The sequence below is a fragment of the Phaethon lepturus genome, unplaced genomic scaffold, assembly GCF_000687285.1.
Source record: "Phaethon lepturus isolate BGI_N335 unplaced genomic scaffold, ASM68728v1 scaffold22625, whole genome shotgun sequence".
NCBI lineage: Eukaryota > Metazoa > Chordata > Aves > Phaethontiformes > Phaethontidae > Phaethon > Phaethon lepturus.
Genome location: NW_010540154.1, coordinates 4,200 through 20,103, shown reverse-complemented (window position 1 = coordinate 20,103; position 15,904 = coordinate 4,200). Strand labels below are relative to the sequence as shown.

Genomic DNA, 15,904 nt, shown 5'->3' with positions numbered 1-15,904 from the left:
ACCAGGGAGCAAAACAGGGGGGCCGGGCGGGCCCCGCCGATGCTTTGCCATGGCAGTGAGTCTCTCGCCAGCGTGTGCGATGGACAGCCATGACTTTGGAGCGTGTGTTTTTGTTATCTTGTTTGCCTGTGACAGATAAAGGATCCATTCGCAGCTTGAAGACAGGCGTTGGCGAGCTGCTTGGGGAAACCAGGTTCTGGCACGGAAAAGACTATTGCAACTTCGTCTTTAAAGACTGGGTTCAACTTGACAAACCTTTTGCTGGTAAGTGCCTTTGCATCCTGGAAGTCATTACCTTCCCCTAACCCCATTCCGCACCTTTTCAGTTTCAGACCGTATTTTTTCATGCTTCTGAGCCAGAGGTAATGAGGCCATTTTGGTTGGCTGCTAGGAAGAAGCAGCAGAACTCCCTTTGAGAAGTTCTAGGGCCAATTATGCTGTTACAGTCCGTGGACTTGGACTGCCAGCGATTGCGTGATAAATCTAAATTCATCTGCGCAGCCCCTGGTGCCAAGTCTTAGAAACTTCAGTTTGAGGAGGGGGACACCGCACTTTTCCACATTCACGTCCTTTGTCTGAGGAGGTCCAAATGTGCTTTCCTGTCCCATAGACTTCATTGACAGATACACCACCCCGAGGATGCCCTGGCATGACATCTCCTCCGTGGTGCATGGCAAAGCTGCCCGTGATGTCGCCCGACACTTCATCCAGCGCTGGAACTTCACCAAGGTGGGGTGTGGGCATCGCTGCTGCGGGCGTGGAAATAAAAACAGACCCTGCCTCATCCACGTGCCCTCCCTAGGCATGCATTTTATTATTTTTATGTTATTTTGCTATGTTGCAATCTCTTCAAAGATTTTTTTTCTTTTGCTTTTTTTCTCTTGGGCAGATTATGAAGCCCAAATACCGATCCCTGTCCTACCCATTCCTGTTGCCAAAATCTCAACAAACTGCTAACGAGTTGAAGTATCAGGTGCCCGAGGCTGTTTGTGCCACGGTCCAGGTGGGTGTTGGTGGTCTCCTACTCACATACTCCTAACAGAGCTTGTTTTGCATCTTTCCAGCAGGAAGTGTCAATGCCTGACAGACCCTCTGTAGAACTTGAAATTATAAAATGAAAAAATCTTCTTTAATTTAACTTACATCATAGGTGGTCAGATCTTCAATTACAATAAAATAATGCAACTCTTTCCACAGAGGTGCATTAATTTATACCTCTACCTTTGAGGTAAGAGGACCGAGCTGTTTGCAGCACTTGAGTTATAGGAACATCATGACGTTGTATAGCTGTGTAATTTTCTGTTTTGTTTTCTGTCTTTCTTCTGATGCTTAACATTTTTAAATTTTTTTGTGTTTTGGGAAGGCCTGATGGGTTGAGACTGCCCACTGAATATTTATTTCAGACCTTAGAGCAGTCTACCAGGCCCCTGACGCCACGATCAGACGGGTAGTGGTCAACTAGAGCCCAGCACTAAGTGGAGTCTCGGGGCTGTTGCTTTCTGCATTGAACTTCATCTGCGTTTTATTACGCAGCCACTCAGCCCTGTGGGTCCTGTTCTGCACAGTCAGCCCACGGTCTCGTTGGTGACAATCATCCTCACAGGCATAATTGCCAAGATACCTATATTTAAAAACCCCAATTAGCTGTATTGAGTGCATATATTGAACACTACTGCTACCCAGCAGCACCATGGACTTGTTGAAGAACACATAGTCAAAATAGTTAATGCTGAAGCAGCAAAACAATTGTGTGTCTCTCTGGATGAAAGATATATGAAATAAGATCAATTAGACCAAAACCAGGAAAAATGCATGCCTTTGCTCTTCATAAGGAGTGGTCCTCCCAGGTGACAGCAACGCTTGGGGAAGCTTGGTGTAACAAGATGCATTTTTCTGGGTTTGTGGGTTGCCAGGGCATTGTCTGCTCCTCCCCACGTGGTGTTGAGGAATGGCCAGCATGAGGATCTTGGGCATTTTACATCAGCCTCCAAAACAGTGCTCGCAGCTTGTTGAGAAATAGTCTCACTTCAGGCATCATCATGCTTCTCTGTGGCTGTGAATGACTCCCCGGCTGTGTCTGTGACACCAACTTTTTGGGAAACTTTGCTTTCATGGAAGTGAGGGGGCTTGTGTCCCCTGAGCGCACTCTAGCCACAAGATAAGCCTCAACTTCTAAATCATGGGCTTTGCTGTAGCAAAAAGTTAAGCTCTACTTATTGCAGAACTGGAAGCTGTTTCTCCTAAAGGAGAAACTAAACTGAGCACAGTCAAGGTCCAACTTCCCTTCAGTCCGTACTGCAGAGCTGCTGGCTCGGGGCATCGGGCCGTGGGAGAGGAGGATGAAGCTCAGACGGTGACTGCTAAATGCCGCGTACACCAGTGCTGAGTGCTGGCGAGCTGTTTGAAAGCTGGCCTCGTCACGTCGTCGTTGGGGGATTGCAAATAACTGATACATTCCAGGAAATGAGGGGCTGTTCTCAGTGATGCCATAAACAGCAGAAGGAGAGCAGGTTTGTCTTGTAAATTATTAATTTGAAACTACTTTGCTCATTTCTAATTTATGTCAAATTGCAGCTTTCAGAGACCTGTCAGGGTAGCCCAGCCCTGCATATAGCCAGATAAATAAAACTCTATGATGTTAGGCTGAAAACACGTTGCCCTGCAATGTACCAGCCTTCCCGGTATGCAGGAAGACTGGGGGAAGAATGGTGGAAGTGGCGAGGGTGGCTCCTCTCCCCAGGCTGGTGCACCCTGCCTGGGTGTGGGTCCCTTGGCCCCAGGCTACTTCCAGCTGGGTTATGAGCTCTGGATGATCTCCTCGAGCTCCGAGGCGTGGTTTTGCATGTGCATACTGTAATTTTGGCTGTCTGCTCCATAGTGCTCACACTGGCCTGGTTTCTGTCGATCCCCAGGTGACATGAGTGCCCTGAGCATCCCTGAAGTCCCCGCTGCGGGTCAGTGAGCGGCTCAGGCTCTCCTCCTGATGAAGGCTTCAGATTTAGGCTGCTGCAGGAGGTGGGGAGAGGGGAGTACATCTGCAGCCAGGATCTGACCCCCCCCTCCTCCCGGTTGCCCCTTTTCTGGAGCTCCCGGGGTGTGCATCGGGGCGTCCCACGTGGGTACTCCTTTCCTGCAGTCACAGAATATCAACCTCTTGCCTGTCCAATATATTAGTTTTGGACCAGAGGGCTGCAGGTCCTCATGTCTCCTTTCAGTGGCTACAGTCCAGGGCAGAAATAAGCAGATACCCTGAAATTTTTCAACTTCTTAAGCAGACAAACTAGAGCAATATTGTTCTTCATACTGAGTCCTTTGGCTGGCGAACAGTCGAACCCACGTTATTCCCGTGTTGGTGCTGGGTAGGGACTTCATAGGCAGAAGTTGCTGCCCCGAGGTAAAATCCAGCATCCAGTGGCTGCCCTTGGCTGTGGGGTGATTGAAGAAACTCTGGCTGCTGGTTTTCTTGTTTCTGAGCTTGTTTGCAAATCTGTCTTCAGTTGTGGGCAGATCAGAGGAAGGGAGAACACAAAGGATCTGTGGGGATTGCAATGTTGCTGCAAGCCCAAGCCACTGACCTGTCAGCAACAGATTTTGACCTCATGATACCATCTGGTTTTGTTCTCCTTTGTCAGAGGAGAGGAGCAGGAGAGTGGTTTGGGGAGCATGGGGGTAGCAGGGGCGGCACGGACAGAGGCTCTCCCCTGGGCAGGGAGGGTGAATGCAGCGTGCATGGGAAACGATGTGGAGGTACAGGCTGGGAAGGAGGAAAGGAGCCTGTCAGCTCCGCGGGTTGGTCAGACATGGTCCCTCTTCCTCTTTCATTTGAACTTCTGGGCTTTGCTTGCAATTGCAATGCGATTGCACGTTGATTTTTTTTTTATTATTTTTTTTTTTTCTTCAAGAGTCCAGTAGCTGTCTGCCAAAGGCAGTGCCAGGTTTTTTTCCCACTCTATTTCCATCCCAGAGTTTGCAGTTATCAGTCAAGGCCAGCACTACAAAAGATGTGATGTGGTGAGGCAATACCCAGTTCCTGATGTAAATGCAATGAAAATTTAATGCTCTGGCAGCGGCTAACGCCCTTACCTCTTTGAAGTCTGCGTGAGAGCTTGCGTTGTTCAGGATTTATGCACTAGCCCACAGCAAACATCAAATTTATTGCTGTTGTGTTGGTTAAAGAAGTTAAAGAGACAACGAGCCCGGCTCAGCACTGCTATTGAGGGACGTGAGAGGAGAGGAAAGGGCATGGGGACACCAGCTCTGGTTGGTAGGGGCCATGTTGGGCAGCGTGTGGCCTTTTCTCCCTCAGAAAATGGGTTGGGTTTAAGCCAGCTCACTTTAAATACTCCAACGGGAAGGTGACATGTCCAGGAGTGTGAGATGAAACATCAGCGGTAAGGGAAGGCCCATGCAGGAAACTGCAAGGTGTGTATTTGTCTGAGTGCCACAGTCACAGCTTTGTTTCCTCGGAGTGCGTGCCGCATCCGTGCAATGGATGGTGGCCTTGTCCTGCCACCTCCTCACCTGTCATTGTGGCCGCAGAGCTGTGCTGTGATCGGTGCTGGCCACTGGAGTGATCCAGGTTGGAAATAACTTTATTTTGAGGAGATCCAAGCTGGAACACCTTATGCCCATTTCGCCACCCCAGCCAGCATCTTCTGACACCTCTTCTTCCCTCCGCACGTGGGTTCGAGGTTGTACCTGACATAAGCTTTTCGGGCGATGCTGAGCAAGTTTTTTAGGATGAGCAGTGAGATGTTGCTCCGGGATGGGGCAGAGGGGTGACGGTGCCGTAAGAGCGGGCAGCCCGGTGAGCAGAGGGAGCTGGGGTGCTGGCGTGTCGAGGGGTGAAGAGGAAGGCGGGGAAGGGCGGGTGGATGGTGCCCCAGGAAGCTGTGGGGCGGAGAAGGGATGGGCCTGGGTGGTGGTGGAGTTGCATCAGGTGGCGTCCCCGGTTTGGAATAAACTTGTCCCCCGGCAGTAAAGCTGCCTTTCAAAGCGAGGGGCTTCTGTGCTGGCAAGCTCCCGATTCAGAAAAGGGAATTTATTCCTCGTCCGCAGCAGTTTCAGCGATTGCTGCTGTAAATGAGGGTGTGGAAGTGACTTTGTTCAGTGCAGGGCTCAGCAGCTTATCTTGAAAAGAGAAGCAGCTTTTTGGAGCGTGGACAAAGCTAACCAGCAAAAAGGATCCAGTGTCAGTACTTGGTACACTAGGAAGCTACAGCCTGCAGCTTTCGGAAGTGCAATTCCAGGCTGCGTTTGCTTGAGGTCCCTGGCCCGCAGGGACATGCTTTGTGGCCCCAGGGCCTCCCCGCAGCAGGACAAAAGGCAGGGAAGGGACGGCATGGCCGCTCGTCGCCGGCTGTGCTGGTGAGCCGGGAGGGGCTGCGAGCTCCGGTCTGGGCTGCAGCCTGAGCTGTATGGAAGAATTAGCCTGCTTTCCACCCAGAAAAGCTGCTTTTCTGTCCTTACTAATGCAAACAGTAGAATTTTGTTCAGGAGCTCTGCCTGCCACGGTGCTCGGCAGGGTTTCGGCAGTGCTCAGCCTGGGGCATGTGGGAGCACGCAGCGTTGGCTTTGCAAACCAAATGGGTGATTAAAACCCCACCAGCATGAGCAGCATTGCCTTGCCGAGGTTTATGCAAGCGAAGGGTGGCTTTTTGGGACCGGCAGAGGCTATGATGGCCCTTGCATACAGGCTGGCTCCCTTGCTCAAGCATCTGTCACCCCGACATTCGGTTCAGGAGGCTGCGGAGTGCTCCCTCCTCTTGGCCAAGCGAGCAGCCAAATAGGAGAGTTGCAGGATCTGGTTTTAGTGACCTGTGGGAGAAAGCTCCTTCTGTCCAGGTGAAAGAATTAGCTCGGGGTTGTGTGCTACTTAACAGCAATGCCCCTCGGTGCCACCTCCAGAGATGCTCTGGAGACTGGAGGGTTGGCTCAGGCATGCAGCACCTGGACCAAAGGGCCAAATCCTTATCTATTGGTATACTACTGGGAATTAGTTAGCCCTCAAAGGTCCTCAGCCGTGCCACAGCCAGGAGCCTGCTTTGATGGTGGATGGCGATGACAATGAGACAACAGAGCTCGGGGTCAGGGTATCAGGGACATCGTGGGGACAGGGAGAATAACGTGGAGCAAAGCAGAAGCTGGACACTGAGAATTAAAAGAAATCCATTGGAAGGATTTCCAGGGAAAAATGTTGTTGAGCCCCAAAAGAGATCAGGATTTTGCACATACGGACACATCCTCGGCATTTGGATCTTGTCCTGTGTGTGACTGGCCCCAAGCGCTGGTATTAATAGCTCTATCGAGGTATTTTAAGGCTATTGTTTCAATGTTTTTGTCTTGACAATGTTTAAAGACAGAAGCTAATCACGAGTAATTATTTCCCCTGAGCATGTACTCTGCCAACACTTAATTAAAAACTACATCTCCATCTAGGAGAATGTCACTCGGGGCACAACGCAGTTGCTTCCTGACTCAAAGTGCAGGAGCGGGAGATGCCGCAGCATCTCTGGCCGTCGGGGATGGGAAGCTGCCCGCCGCAGGGATTGCTCAGCCTGGCTGCCAGCATGGACAACGGCTCTTTCTCTCACTCGTTTGGCTCCCTTGCACAAAAATTGCAAGAGGCAGGGGGAGAATGTGCCCTGGGGATCTTGTGATACCTACTTTAAAAGTGGATTTCCAGTTAAAATCAAGAAATAAGTGTGGGAAACTGAACTGCTATGAATTTTTAAAGTCATATCACGAATCGGATATCTTGTGCAAAAATGTGTCAGAAGAAATAAATGACCTTGAGCGCGCAGGACAAAGACATGGCCTGCGTTATCAGACTGTATCATCATGTACCGCCTGTTTTGTGGGGAAAACACCCCAGCTGGAGACCAGCTTTAAAAAGTGCTGGGGAGGAGATCACTGATGTGGATGTGCACCCCTAAAGCTTGGAAACTTGGAAACAACTTAAGGTTGTTTTAAAAGCAGTTTGTCATAAGACCTTAAGTGAGAACAGGACTTCTGTGCTGCTTCTATCGCACCTAGAGCCGCTCAGATGGGAGCGGGCAGTAACGCAACAGTGGGACAGGGCACTTACGCTTAATAATATTTTGATTAAAAACATTAATACTATTTTTGAGTGTCTTGTCTCCTTGTTAGAAATGCAGTATAAATGGTAATTGTTGCACGTATTACCTTATTCAGTGAAATCCTGACAGGCGAACGGTGCCAGGGAAGAGCATTGCCTCTTAAATAATTCAGTCGCAATGCTGTGCTGTCCTGGATGGGAGAGGCCTGAAGGTGTTAATCTCTTGCTTTCCAGGTGATCCGTTCTGCTGCTGACTGGTCGGCCGGCATTAAATACCACGAGGAGTCTATCCACAACGCCTACGTCAGCGTGATAGAAAACAGCAAGCACTACATATATATAGAAGTGAGTGGCCATGAGGGAAAGCAGTAGGGTCCTGGTGCTCTGGGCATGGCTCGCAGCCATCAGGAGGGTTGTTCTTCTTGAGATTTGGTCTTAATTTTTTATGGATTTAGACACATAGAATATGTCAAGTTGGAAGGGGCCCAAAAAGATCATCATACGGATATTAATACAGAATCTGCGCTGAATCTTTGGGGCTGTTTCCGTTGACTTCAGGCTGACAGCCTTCTCCCCACAAAAGTAGATCTCTACCCTTGTGAGCCTCTTTGCAAAAATTGCCAGCAACTTCCAGGGCCTGTGCGCCTGTTTTCCTGTCCCCTCCATGGCTTTGCATGCCCAGACCTCCTGCTCACAGGCTGGTCTGGCATCTGTACAGACTGGAGCTGCAGGAGTCTCCTGTGTTGGAGCGACTCAGTGCTGGCTGGCTAGAGACATTTACTCTCTTTTTTCTTGGGTTTTTTTCAGCCTTGTTAGGATGGTCTTTATATGAACTTTCTAAGAAGTGTGATTGGAACAGGCTGCCCGGGGAGGTGGTGGAGTCACTATCACTGGAGGTGTTCAAAAAACGTGTGGACGTGGCACTTCGGGACACAGTTTAGTGGGCTTGGTGGTGTTGGGTTGATGGTTGGACTTGATGATCTTAAAGGTCTTTTCCAACCTTAGTGATTCTGTGATTAATAATGGCTAGTTCATTCCTTAAGTGAGCACAGGCACACACATCACTTGATTCTTTTTTTTATTATTATTATTAACTCAAATGGCACACAAACGCAGCTATCTTTAGTTGCTCTTGGTCTGAAATAAAGCTTGCAAATATTTTTTTTGTTCATCACTGGCAGCGTCTGACAGTAGCTTTGCTTGTTTTTCCTGCAGAACCAGTTTTTTATTAGCTGTGCTGATGACAAAGTTGTCTGGAACAAGGTCGGCGATGCAATTGCTCAGAGGATTCTTAAAGCTCACAGGTAACCTGTTCTTAACACAGCAATGAAAGTCTTCCAGGTGTGTTTATATGGTGCCGTGTAAAATAATATCTTAATGGACTATTAATAGCTTTTCCAATGCAGAACCGATGTGGTCAAACATCTGCTTGCATTTGCAGCCCTGAGACTCTTTAGTGGTTTCTTTGCAGCCAGGAAGTGATTTTTCTGGACTTACCCTGATGTAAATCTGTTTTTAACTGTGGAACTTGTTTAAAAGCAAGTCCTTTATACTCCGGTTCACTGACACCTTTGCTCCGTAGCCAACCAGCCTTGAACTGTGTGGCAAGGCAAGTTAATGGGTGAGAAGGTTGAACTAGGATTTGTGGTTTATTTAAATTATCTGTAGAGAGGACTGGCATCAAATAGAGGAAGCAAATACATTTTGAGGACTTTACTGCAGGGTTCAGCTGTTGTTTGAACAACTTTTTCTGGTAGGTGCTGGAGGGTATATACAACCTCCAGCCATTGCAAGAGGACACCGTTTGTTCCTGGACGGATCAAATCCAACCATGGTTTAGACACTAAACCTGTGTTAACATTAGTACCACAGGTAGTGGCTTGTCTTCGCTTTGATCCAGGACAGCCTTGCTTAAGGTTGCTCCCCTGGAGTCTCTCTTTAAGATACGTATGTGTCATAGTCTAAGACTGTATCCTGGTCTTGTGGGCTGATAGAAAACTTTTTAAACTTCTTCCTTTCATCTCTCATGTACCTTTTCGCCATGCATGGAGACACTTCCTGCAATGATTGTATTTTTCCATATTGTAGTTGTCCAGAGCCGTGCAGGCGTTGCTTTCCCAGAGGTGCTCTCTCCAGAGTCGCAGAAATTTCTCTCTTGGAGAAATTCCTCTTGCTTGGAAATTCCCACTCGGGTAAAGGCAATCAAAGCGAGACAGGCAGACACGGGGGTACAGGCAGTACCTGCAAGGCCACAGGAGCTGCCAGGAGACAGGCGTTGTTCAGAGGCACTGTGGAAAGAGGAGCACTATTCGAACCGGGAGAGTGTGGGTGTTACCTGTTACGCCATTAACAACCGGGCAGAGCAACAGGGTGGAGTTGCTGGTAACCTGTGAGCTGGAATGCATAGCCCAAATAATTGAATGTAGCTAAGGTTGAAAAGATGGGGTGGATTTTCTCACCCAGTGGTGCCAGCGCTGCTGGAAATGGCGTTGCTGGCATTTGCGTCTCAACTTCGAGGTGCGCTGGCAGCCGGACGCGGCATCTCTGTGCCTGGAAAGCCGCTCTGGATTGCCTCCCTGCCTTAGGGAGCCGGCTGCCGTGAGCCCTTTGCATCGGTTGCCTGCTTTTAGTGATGCTGCTGAGGTCACAGCAAATTCTCCAGGGAATCTGTTACGGTTTTCCTGTGATAGAAACTTCATGTAGCGGGTGTCATCCTGCCCAGATAACAAAAAGTCTAGCACAAAAGGGAGTCGCACGGATTCTTCAGTGACCCACTTTCAGATGTGATGCTCACTTCTGTGTTATTTCAATTTTATGGCAATATTATGCCAGCTTCATGTCGGTGATTCTGAACTGAATATAAGATTCAAATTCTGCAGACTCCAAAGTGCTTGGCATTGCCTAAGATTAAAAGTAAATTCAGACCGGAACGGTTTGTATCATAATGCTCATGTTCCAAACTGTACTGGGAAAACAGCATAGGTGACACACAGATGTTTAACTGTCAATTAAGGTCTTTAGTTAAGCTTGTACACACTCTTCTAGCCTAAATATTTTCTACTGATGTAATTAATAATGTTCTTTTCTTGATTTCCTCTTTTTTTCATGGGTGGTTCTCTAACTTAGTTTAATAAACACTGGGCTTAGACAAACAAGCTGCTTTTTGGGGCATGCTTTTGTTGGTGGAACTTTTCCCTTACAAACAGGCTTTGCTTCAAAGTCTCTTGTCATGTACGGCTGCTGTTTCTGAGGTCTGCTGACAAACCAAAGCTGCTCTGCAGCACTTAGCACAGCGATAAGGAAGCGCTGGCTGAAATTAAAGAAACTCAGGTCCTCTGTCTCCCTCCCAGCTCAGGCGAGACCCCAGTGCTTCACAATTCCTGTGCCCTTAAATTCACAGGCACAACTTGCCCGAGGAAGGAATGCTTTTAATAAAAACTGCAGACTGGCTTATCTTCAGACTGCTCCTGAAATGGTGGTGTCCTGGTTAAACTGTGTTTGCCATCTAGTGGCAGCACCCTTCAGTGGAGCATCCTCCTCCTCTGGGGTGCAGGGCAGGGCATTGCCAACACCCAGGGGTGCCTGGAAGGCCCTGGCAGAGCAGATGCTCTGGGCATTTGTCAGCAAAGAAAACCTGAAGGTGGGGTTTAAGAAAAGCCCCAGACAGTGCCATGATAGTAGCTTGTGTTTGGAGTCGGGTCATTAGGGTATGGGCTTTATTTGGGTTAGAGTATCGGATCGTGGATTAGTTTGGGGGAACTCTGGAACTGCATTTTTGTGGGTTGTGCTGTGTCAGTGAAATACTTGCCTTCCTTGAGTGTTCAATGTCTTGCTTGGGCCTGGAGCTTTTTCCACCTTTTGTGATGTTTCTGACTTCTAAAAACCAGGATGTAGTGGGAACGTCAGGTTAGACTTTGGTCTTCTGCCTGGGGTAGCTCTGTAATCTTTGCCGTGCCCGGCCAGGCAGTGGTACGCACCAGTCTGCACCAGTATCCGTGTGACTGGACTATATCAGGGTGCTCAAAAGAACTTTTATAGTGGCAGACACAATCTGCAAAATAACTAGCCTGCCCTTGAACTTCAGTGAAAATGTGTTTCTTTTCTTTTAGCTTCTTTTGTTGTCTGCTGAGAGCAGATTATTCCTTCTCCCCCTGAAGGTCTGAGCACTCGCTGAAGTACTGGTGATAAAGACCTGAAACTGGAAATACACTTTACACTTTGCTCCCTTAAAATTTGTGTCGTAGCATTGGATGGAAACCAAGTCGGTCAACGCAGCGAAAGGGAAACCGAGGGGACTCGCCTTGTACAAAGCTGTAACGTTTGCCAGCTAATTTTACCCCAAACTATCATTTCAGGGAAAACAAGCGTTTCCGAGTGTACGTGGTGATCCCGCTGCTGCCTGGGTTTGAAGGAGACATTTCGACTGGCGGGGGGAACGCGCTGCAGGCCATAATGCACTTCAACTACAGGTACCGCAGGCAGCGCCGCTGCGGGCAGGGCTGCCGGAGACCTCCCCGGTCACCTCCGCCGGCCTCGCGCGGTGCCCAAGGCTCTGGCTGCCATCATCGCAGCATCCTCTGGATGTTGTTTAGCTCGTTTATTTGCTAGCCTCGGGGTCTGCGTGAGGCGGCGCTAGCCCAGCGGGGAAATGGGGTGGGTAAAGCCCGGCACGCTCTGCGGGTTCACACCCCCACAGAGGCGGGGAAGTCTCTGCCCCAGCACGGTGGGTCCCCCGATCCCTTACACAGATCCCCGATTCCTGACTCTCAGCCACTCCCCGCGTGCGGCATAATGCTGTCAAGGGCATTCGCTTTCCTTTTAGCTGGTGAAGCCAGGCCCCGTCCTGCCCTCCGGCTCGGCAGTCGTGCTCTCCTGTAGGCACTTGCCACGGCTTCTACTGCGGTTCCTCCTGGCAGCATCCCATCGCCGCTGCAGCTGGGAGGGAGCACGCAGCCCTGCGGGTTTGTTAGCTGGGCTTTGTCTCCAAATCTGCCTTTTTGGCCGGTACTTTGCCTGGCTTTGCCCGTCAGCCCTGCAAAGACAATGACATCTTCCCTGGTGTGATTCCCCTGCTCCGGGATGGATGTTTCTTGGGGGCACTTGCAACCCAGTGGGTCTCATAGGAAGGACTGAGATGCAGCGGGGCCGGGTAGCCCTGTGCTGGGAATGGACTGTGGAGGAAGGCAGGATGGCCCAAGGCCAAGATGGTTTTACCAGAAAGCTGCTGTGTTATGGTATGGCCAGGGCACAGTCAGGCTGTGGAGACTACTGCTGCTTCCAGAGTGAAATCTCCCTTGTCTGCAAAGGTCCTACCACACCTCCAGAAGGACAAGTGGGGCAGGAGGCACAAGCAGAAGGAAAGCAGCATGTCTCCCAAACCGGGCCCTTCTGCCTGAGCTCCCTTCTGCAAGGGCAACCATAAGGTCTTTAGAAGTTGCCCATGGGTTGGGTTGGGTTTTTTTAGTTTTGGGGTTTTTTTTGGTTTTTGTTAAAGGAGATGCTGGCTGTGGCTTTTTCATCCCAGCCATAATCTCACAAACTCCCTGACCGTTCTGCACGTTGACTTTCTTGATGTCGCTTCCCATTCAGCCCTGTGGCACAGGCAGTAGCAGCCCTGTTCGTAACGCGTTTGTCATCGTTGCAGTGTGCTCTGGAAGGCAAAAATGCTCCCCAGCTCCCACACGGATTGGTACGAGCTCCTTTAGGAAACGAGCAGTCCTTGCTGTATCAGCAGTTGTTTGGGAAAAACGTGTGCTCTGGAAGCACCGTGTTTCTCCTGCTTGCACAGGGTATTTAAGAGGCATCTGTGTTTGCCGTTTACCTCGCCTGGTTCTGCTTCAGCATATGCCATTGCCTCGAGTCGCGGCGGTGCTGACGGCTGCCTACCTTCTTTCCAGGACCATGTGCCGAGGAGAAAACTCGATCCTGGGGCAGCTGAAGACAGAGGGTAAGAGCTTTATTCCTCTCCTCTATGTTGCTTAGTCTTGGGATGCTGCTGTTTGATGGCTACATCTACACAGAAATGGGATTCTTCAGCTTCCTATTAATGTGGGCTTGCTGTGGCTGAGGGGTTCAGGCATGGACCAGGGCATCTCGCAGCAACGTGTACTACGGGCTCATGGGGCTGGTGCACAACCTCCTCCTCTGCCATCATCCCATGGCAAGGTCTGTCGGGTCAGGCGAGCCTTGGCCACTTGTCAGACTTTGTGCTTGGATGCAGCCCGGATCCGGAGGAGGGGAGCACCCCAGGGAGGAGCACAGTGTGGCTGCAGCTGCTCAGGATCATGTTATTTGGAAAACGTCCTGAGCGGGGTCACGCTTCTGGGAGTGACGAGCCCTCTGCCTCCCCCGTGAATCCCACCCTGGGTTTGCTTCTGCGGTCGTCAAACCTGGAGAGGAAAAACCTGCCTGAGCAGAAGGCCGTCCCTGAGTTGCTTCCTCGCCGTGAGGATGCCTGCCTGAATTTGCTCTGCTGGGCGTCGGACCACCACGAGGACCCACGTATCGCAAACACTGGGGGCATCCGTAACGCCTCACTCAATCCGGGTCTTTGTGTAACTGAACTCCAGACGAGGCCATGAGGACATACTTTCCGTACTGTGCATGGACAAAACACCTGCTTCCAGCCTCCTTTCTGCAGGATCTGCAGAAAACCAGACGCATAGTCCAGTTCTTTTAAGATGTTTGGATCAACTGGGAGCGCTTGCGTGCTGCACCAGGGAGATTTAGGTCACTTTTCACCAAAGTGGAAGTATCCGAGCGGGCAGTGGATCAGAGCAGCACGGAGAGCCCCTCAGGCAGCTTTTAAAGCCTATTTTTAAAGAAACTTATTTCCATTATCTGTTGGGGTTTTTTTTAAAGTCAAAAGTGAATTGTTATTCATATGGGTCTTTATACAAAGAGGGTCTTTCTCTTCTCTCTTCCACCTCCCTCGTCCCATCGTATTTGTTCTCTTTTAATTTTCAGTTGGAGACAAGTGGATAAACTACATATCATTCTGCGGACTTCGAACATATGCAGAGTTGGAAGGAAAACTAGTCACAGAGCTCATCTATGTTCACAGCAAACTGCTTATTGCTGACGACAACACAGTCATAATCGGTGAGCAGGGGGCTTTTGGGGAGGGATTTGGACCACTCGATTGTACCTGGATTAACCTCCTTGCTTCTCTGCCTTGTACTCAGTGCAGGCTGCAGTGCCTTGTGCTTTTCTAGGTTGGGATTTCCTCCTCATGAAATACTCTGCTGTTTAAAAAAAAAACCAAACAAAACACCACCACCACCCCCCAAACCTAAAATTCAGCAGGAGAGTAGGTATAGGAGGGAGGAAAGGATTTGGAGGGCTATCATTTATTTTGTTTTTCTAAAATAGTTTTAAATCTCTGTGTAACAGTGAAGAGGATCCCAGTGCAGGGATTATTGTCCATCTGTCTTGTATCAAACTCTGCTCTAGCAGGAAGACTTGTGAGACTTGTCATCTGTTCCTTAAAGAACAGAATGTGCTGTAAAATTTGGAAGGTTTGGACAACATGTGTCATTTATCAGCTCCATTTCTGAAGAATGGGGAAATATGTTGTAACGAGTAATAGATATCATTTCATCCGTTTCTCTTACCATATTTATTATGAGATAGTGAAGCAAAGATGAGACTTCAGGCTCGGAGTTCTACATCACAGCAGAAAAGCAGAATTTTAGCCTGTTTCTTTAAAGTAAGCCCTCTCCAAGCTGTTATATCAGCAACAAAAACTTTGCCAAAGAATAGCTTAATACCAGATTTTGCAAGGCTCAAAATACTCCCCTCCTTCAAAGCAGCAGTTCAGCCTGTGGTCTCGGATGACCTGTGGTTAGGTTTGCTCCGCCGTTACCCTCTCAGGGGTCAGATCCCGTCTCCAGTACACAGAGCAGCCCAGAGGCGGTTTTAAGATTACAGCAGGAGCAGTGTTGTTGCAACGGTGATGGTCTGGGGGCCTGAGACAGCTCTTAATTTCTGTTTTCTGTACCTAAAAGCCGGAGGACAGATTTTTATATAGCATGTGCATCTGTGCTGGCTGGTGACTTGATGAGGAGCCAGTATCATCCCTTTTCCACTCAAAAAAGAGACTGTGCATGGAAATGCTAAAGGATCTTGGCAGGACAGGAGGGTCTTTTGTGTTGGTTAGCCACAGCAAGAGATGATGTCCATCTGCCTAGATCCCCCTCCTGAAAAACCCTTATTTTCCAAATGCAAATTAGAAACTTCCCCTCTTTACGCTACTAAAGATAGGAGTGGAATTACCCGTGGAGCCCATCCTCCGTCAAGTAGCTTGGTCTCCAAACCAAATGCAGTTAAGACCTTTGAAAGCTGTGGCATCCTTCAGCAAAAGCATCTGGGAAGTTACAGAGAGAGTAAACTTTTGAAAATGTTGGCCTGGGCTTGGCTATGATTTAACCTTCTTCAAAAGCTCCAGGCTTGGAAGCCTGCAAGATTAGGGTGGGGTGGGGTTTTTTCCCCTCCCCCAAATCCTGGCTGTCGGGGTCTGTGTTTCCATACAACCCCGACCAGAGGGGTCCTTTACCTAGCGAAGCCATAGATGGTCCCCCGTGGAGACGAGGGATGTGGAGGGGGTGGTGGGGCGTGATGGAGGGCGTGCAGGCGCATCTCGTGTGGCAGGTGACGCATTGCCGGTGCTTCGTGTTCCCCCTCGCCAGGCTCTGCCAACATCAACGACCGCAGCATGCTGGGGAAGCGGGACAGCGAGATGGCCGTCATCGTGCAGGACACCGAGACCATCCCCTCCGTGATGGACGGGGAGGACTACAGCGCTGGGAGGTTGGCCAGGCCCCTCCG

The 15,904-nt window shown here is 49.6% G+C and overlaps 1 protein-coding gene across 1 annotated transcript in view; it reads left to right on the top strand.

Moving 5' to 3' along the window:
* PLD1 (phospholipase D1, phosphatidylcholine-specific) overlaps positions 1-15,904 on the top strand; it is a 43,404-nt gene that overhangs the window by 26,113 nt on the left and 1,387 nt on the right. Inside the window, exons 17-25 of the mRNA XM_010287365.1 lie at positions 136-264; positions 611-729; positions 890-1,003; positions 7,313-7,423; positions 8,294-8,382; positions 11,434-11,547; positions 12,976-13,025; positions 14,045-14,179; positions 15,766-15,904. Of these exons, the coding sequence (XP_010285667.1) occupies positions 136-264; positions 611-729; positions 890-1,003; positions 7,313-7,423; positions 8,294-8,382; positions 11,434-11,547; positions 12,976-13,025; positions 14,045-14,179; positions 15,766-15,904 (1,000 nt within the window). The remainder of the gene's footprint in view (positions 1-135; positions 265-610; positions 730-889; positions 1,004-7,312; positions 7,424-8,293; positions 8,383-11,433; positions 11,548-12,975; positions 13,026-14,044; positions 14,180-15,765) is intronic.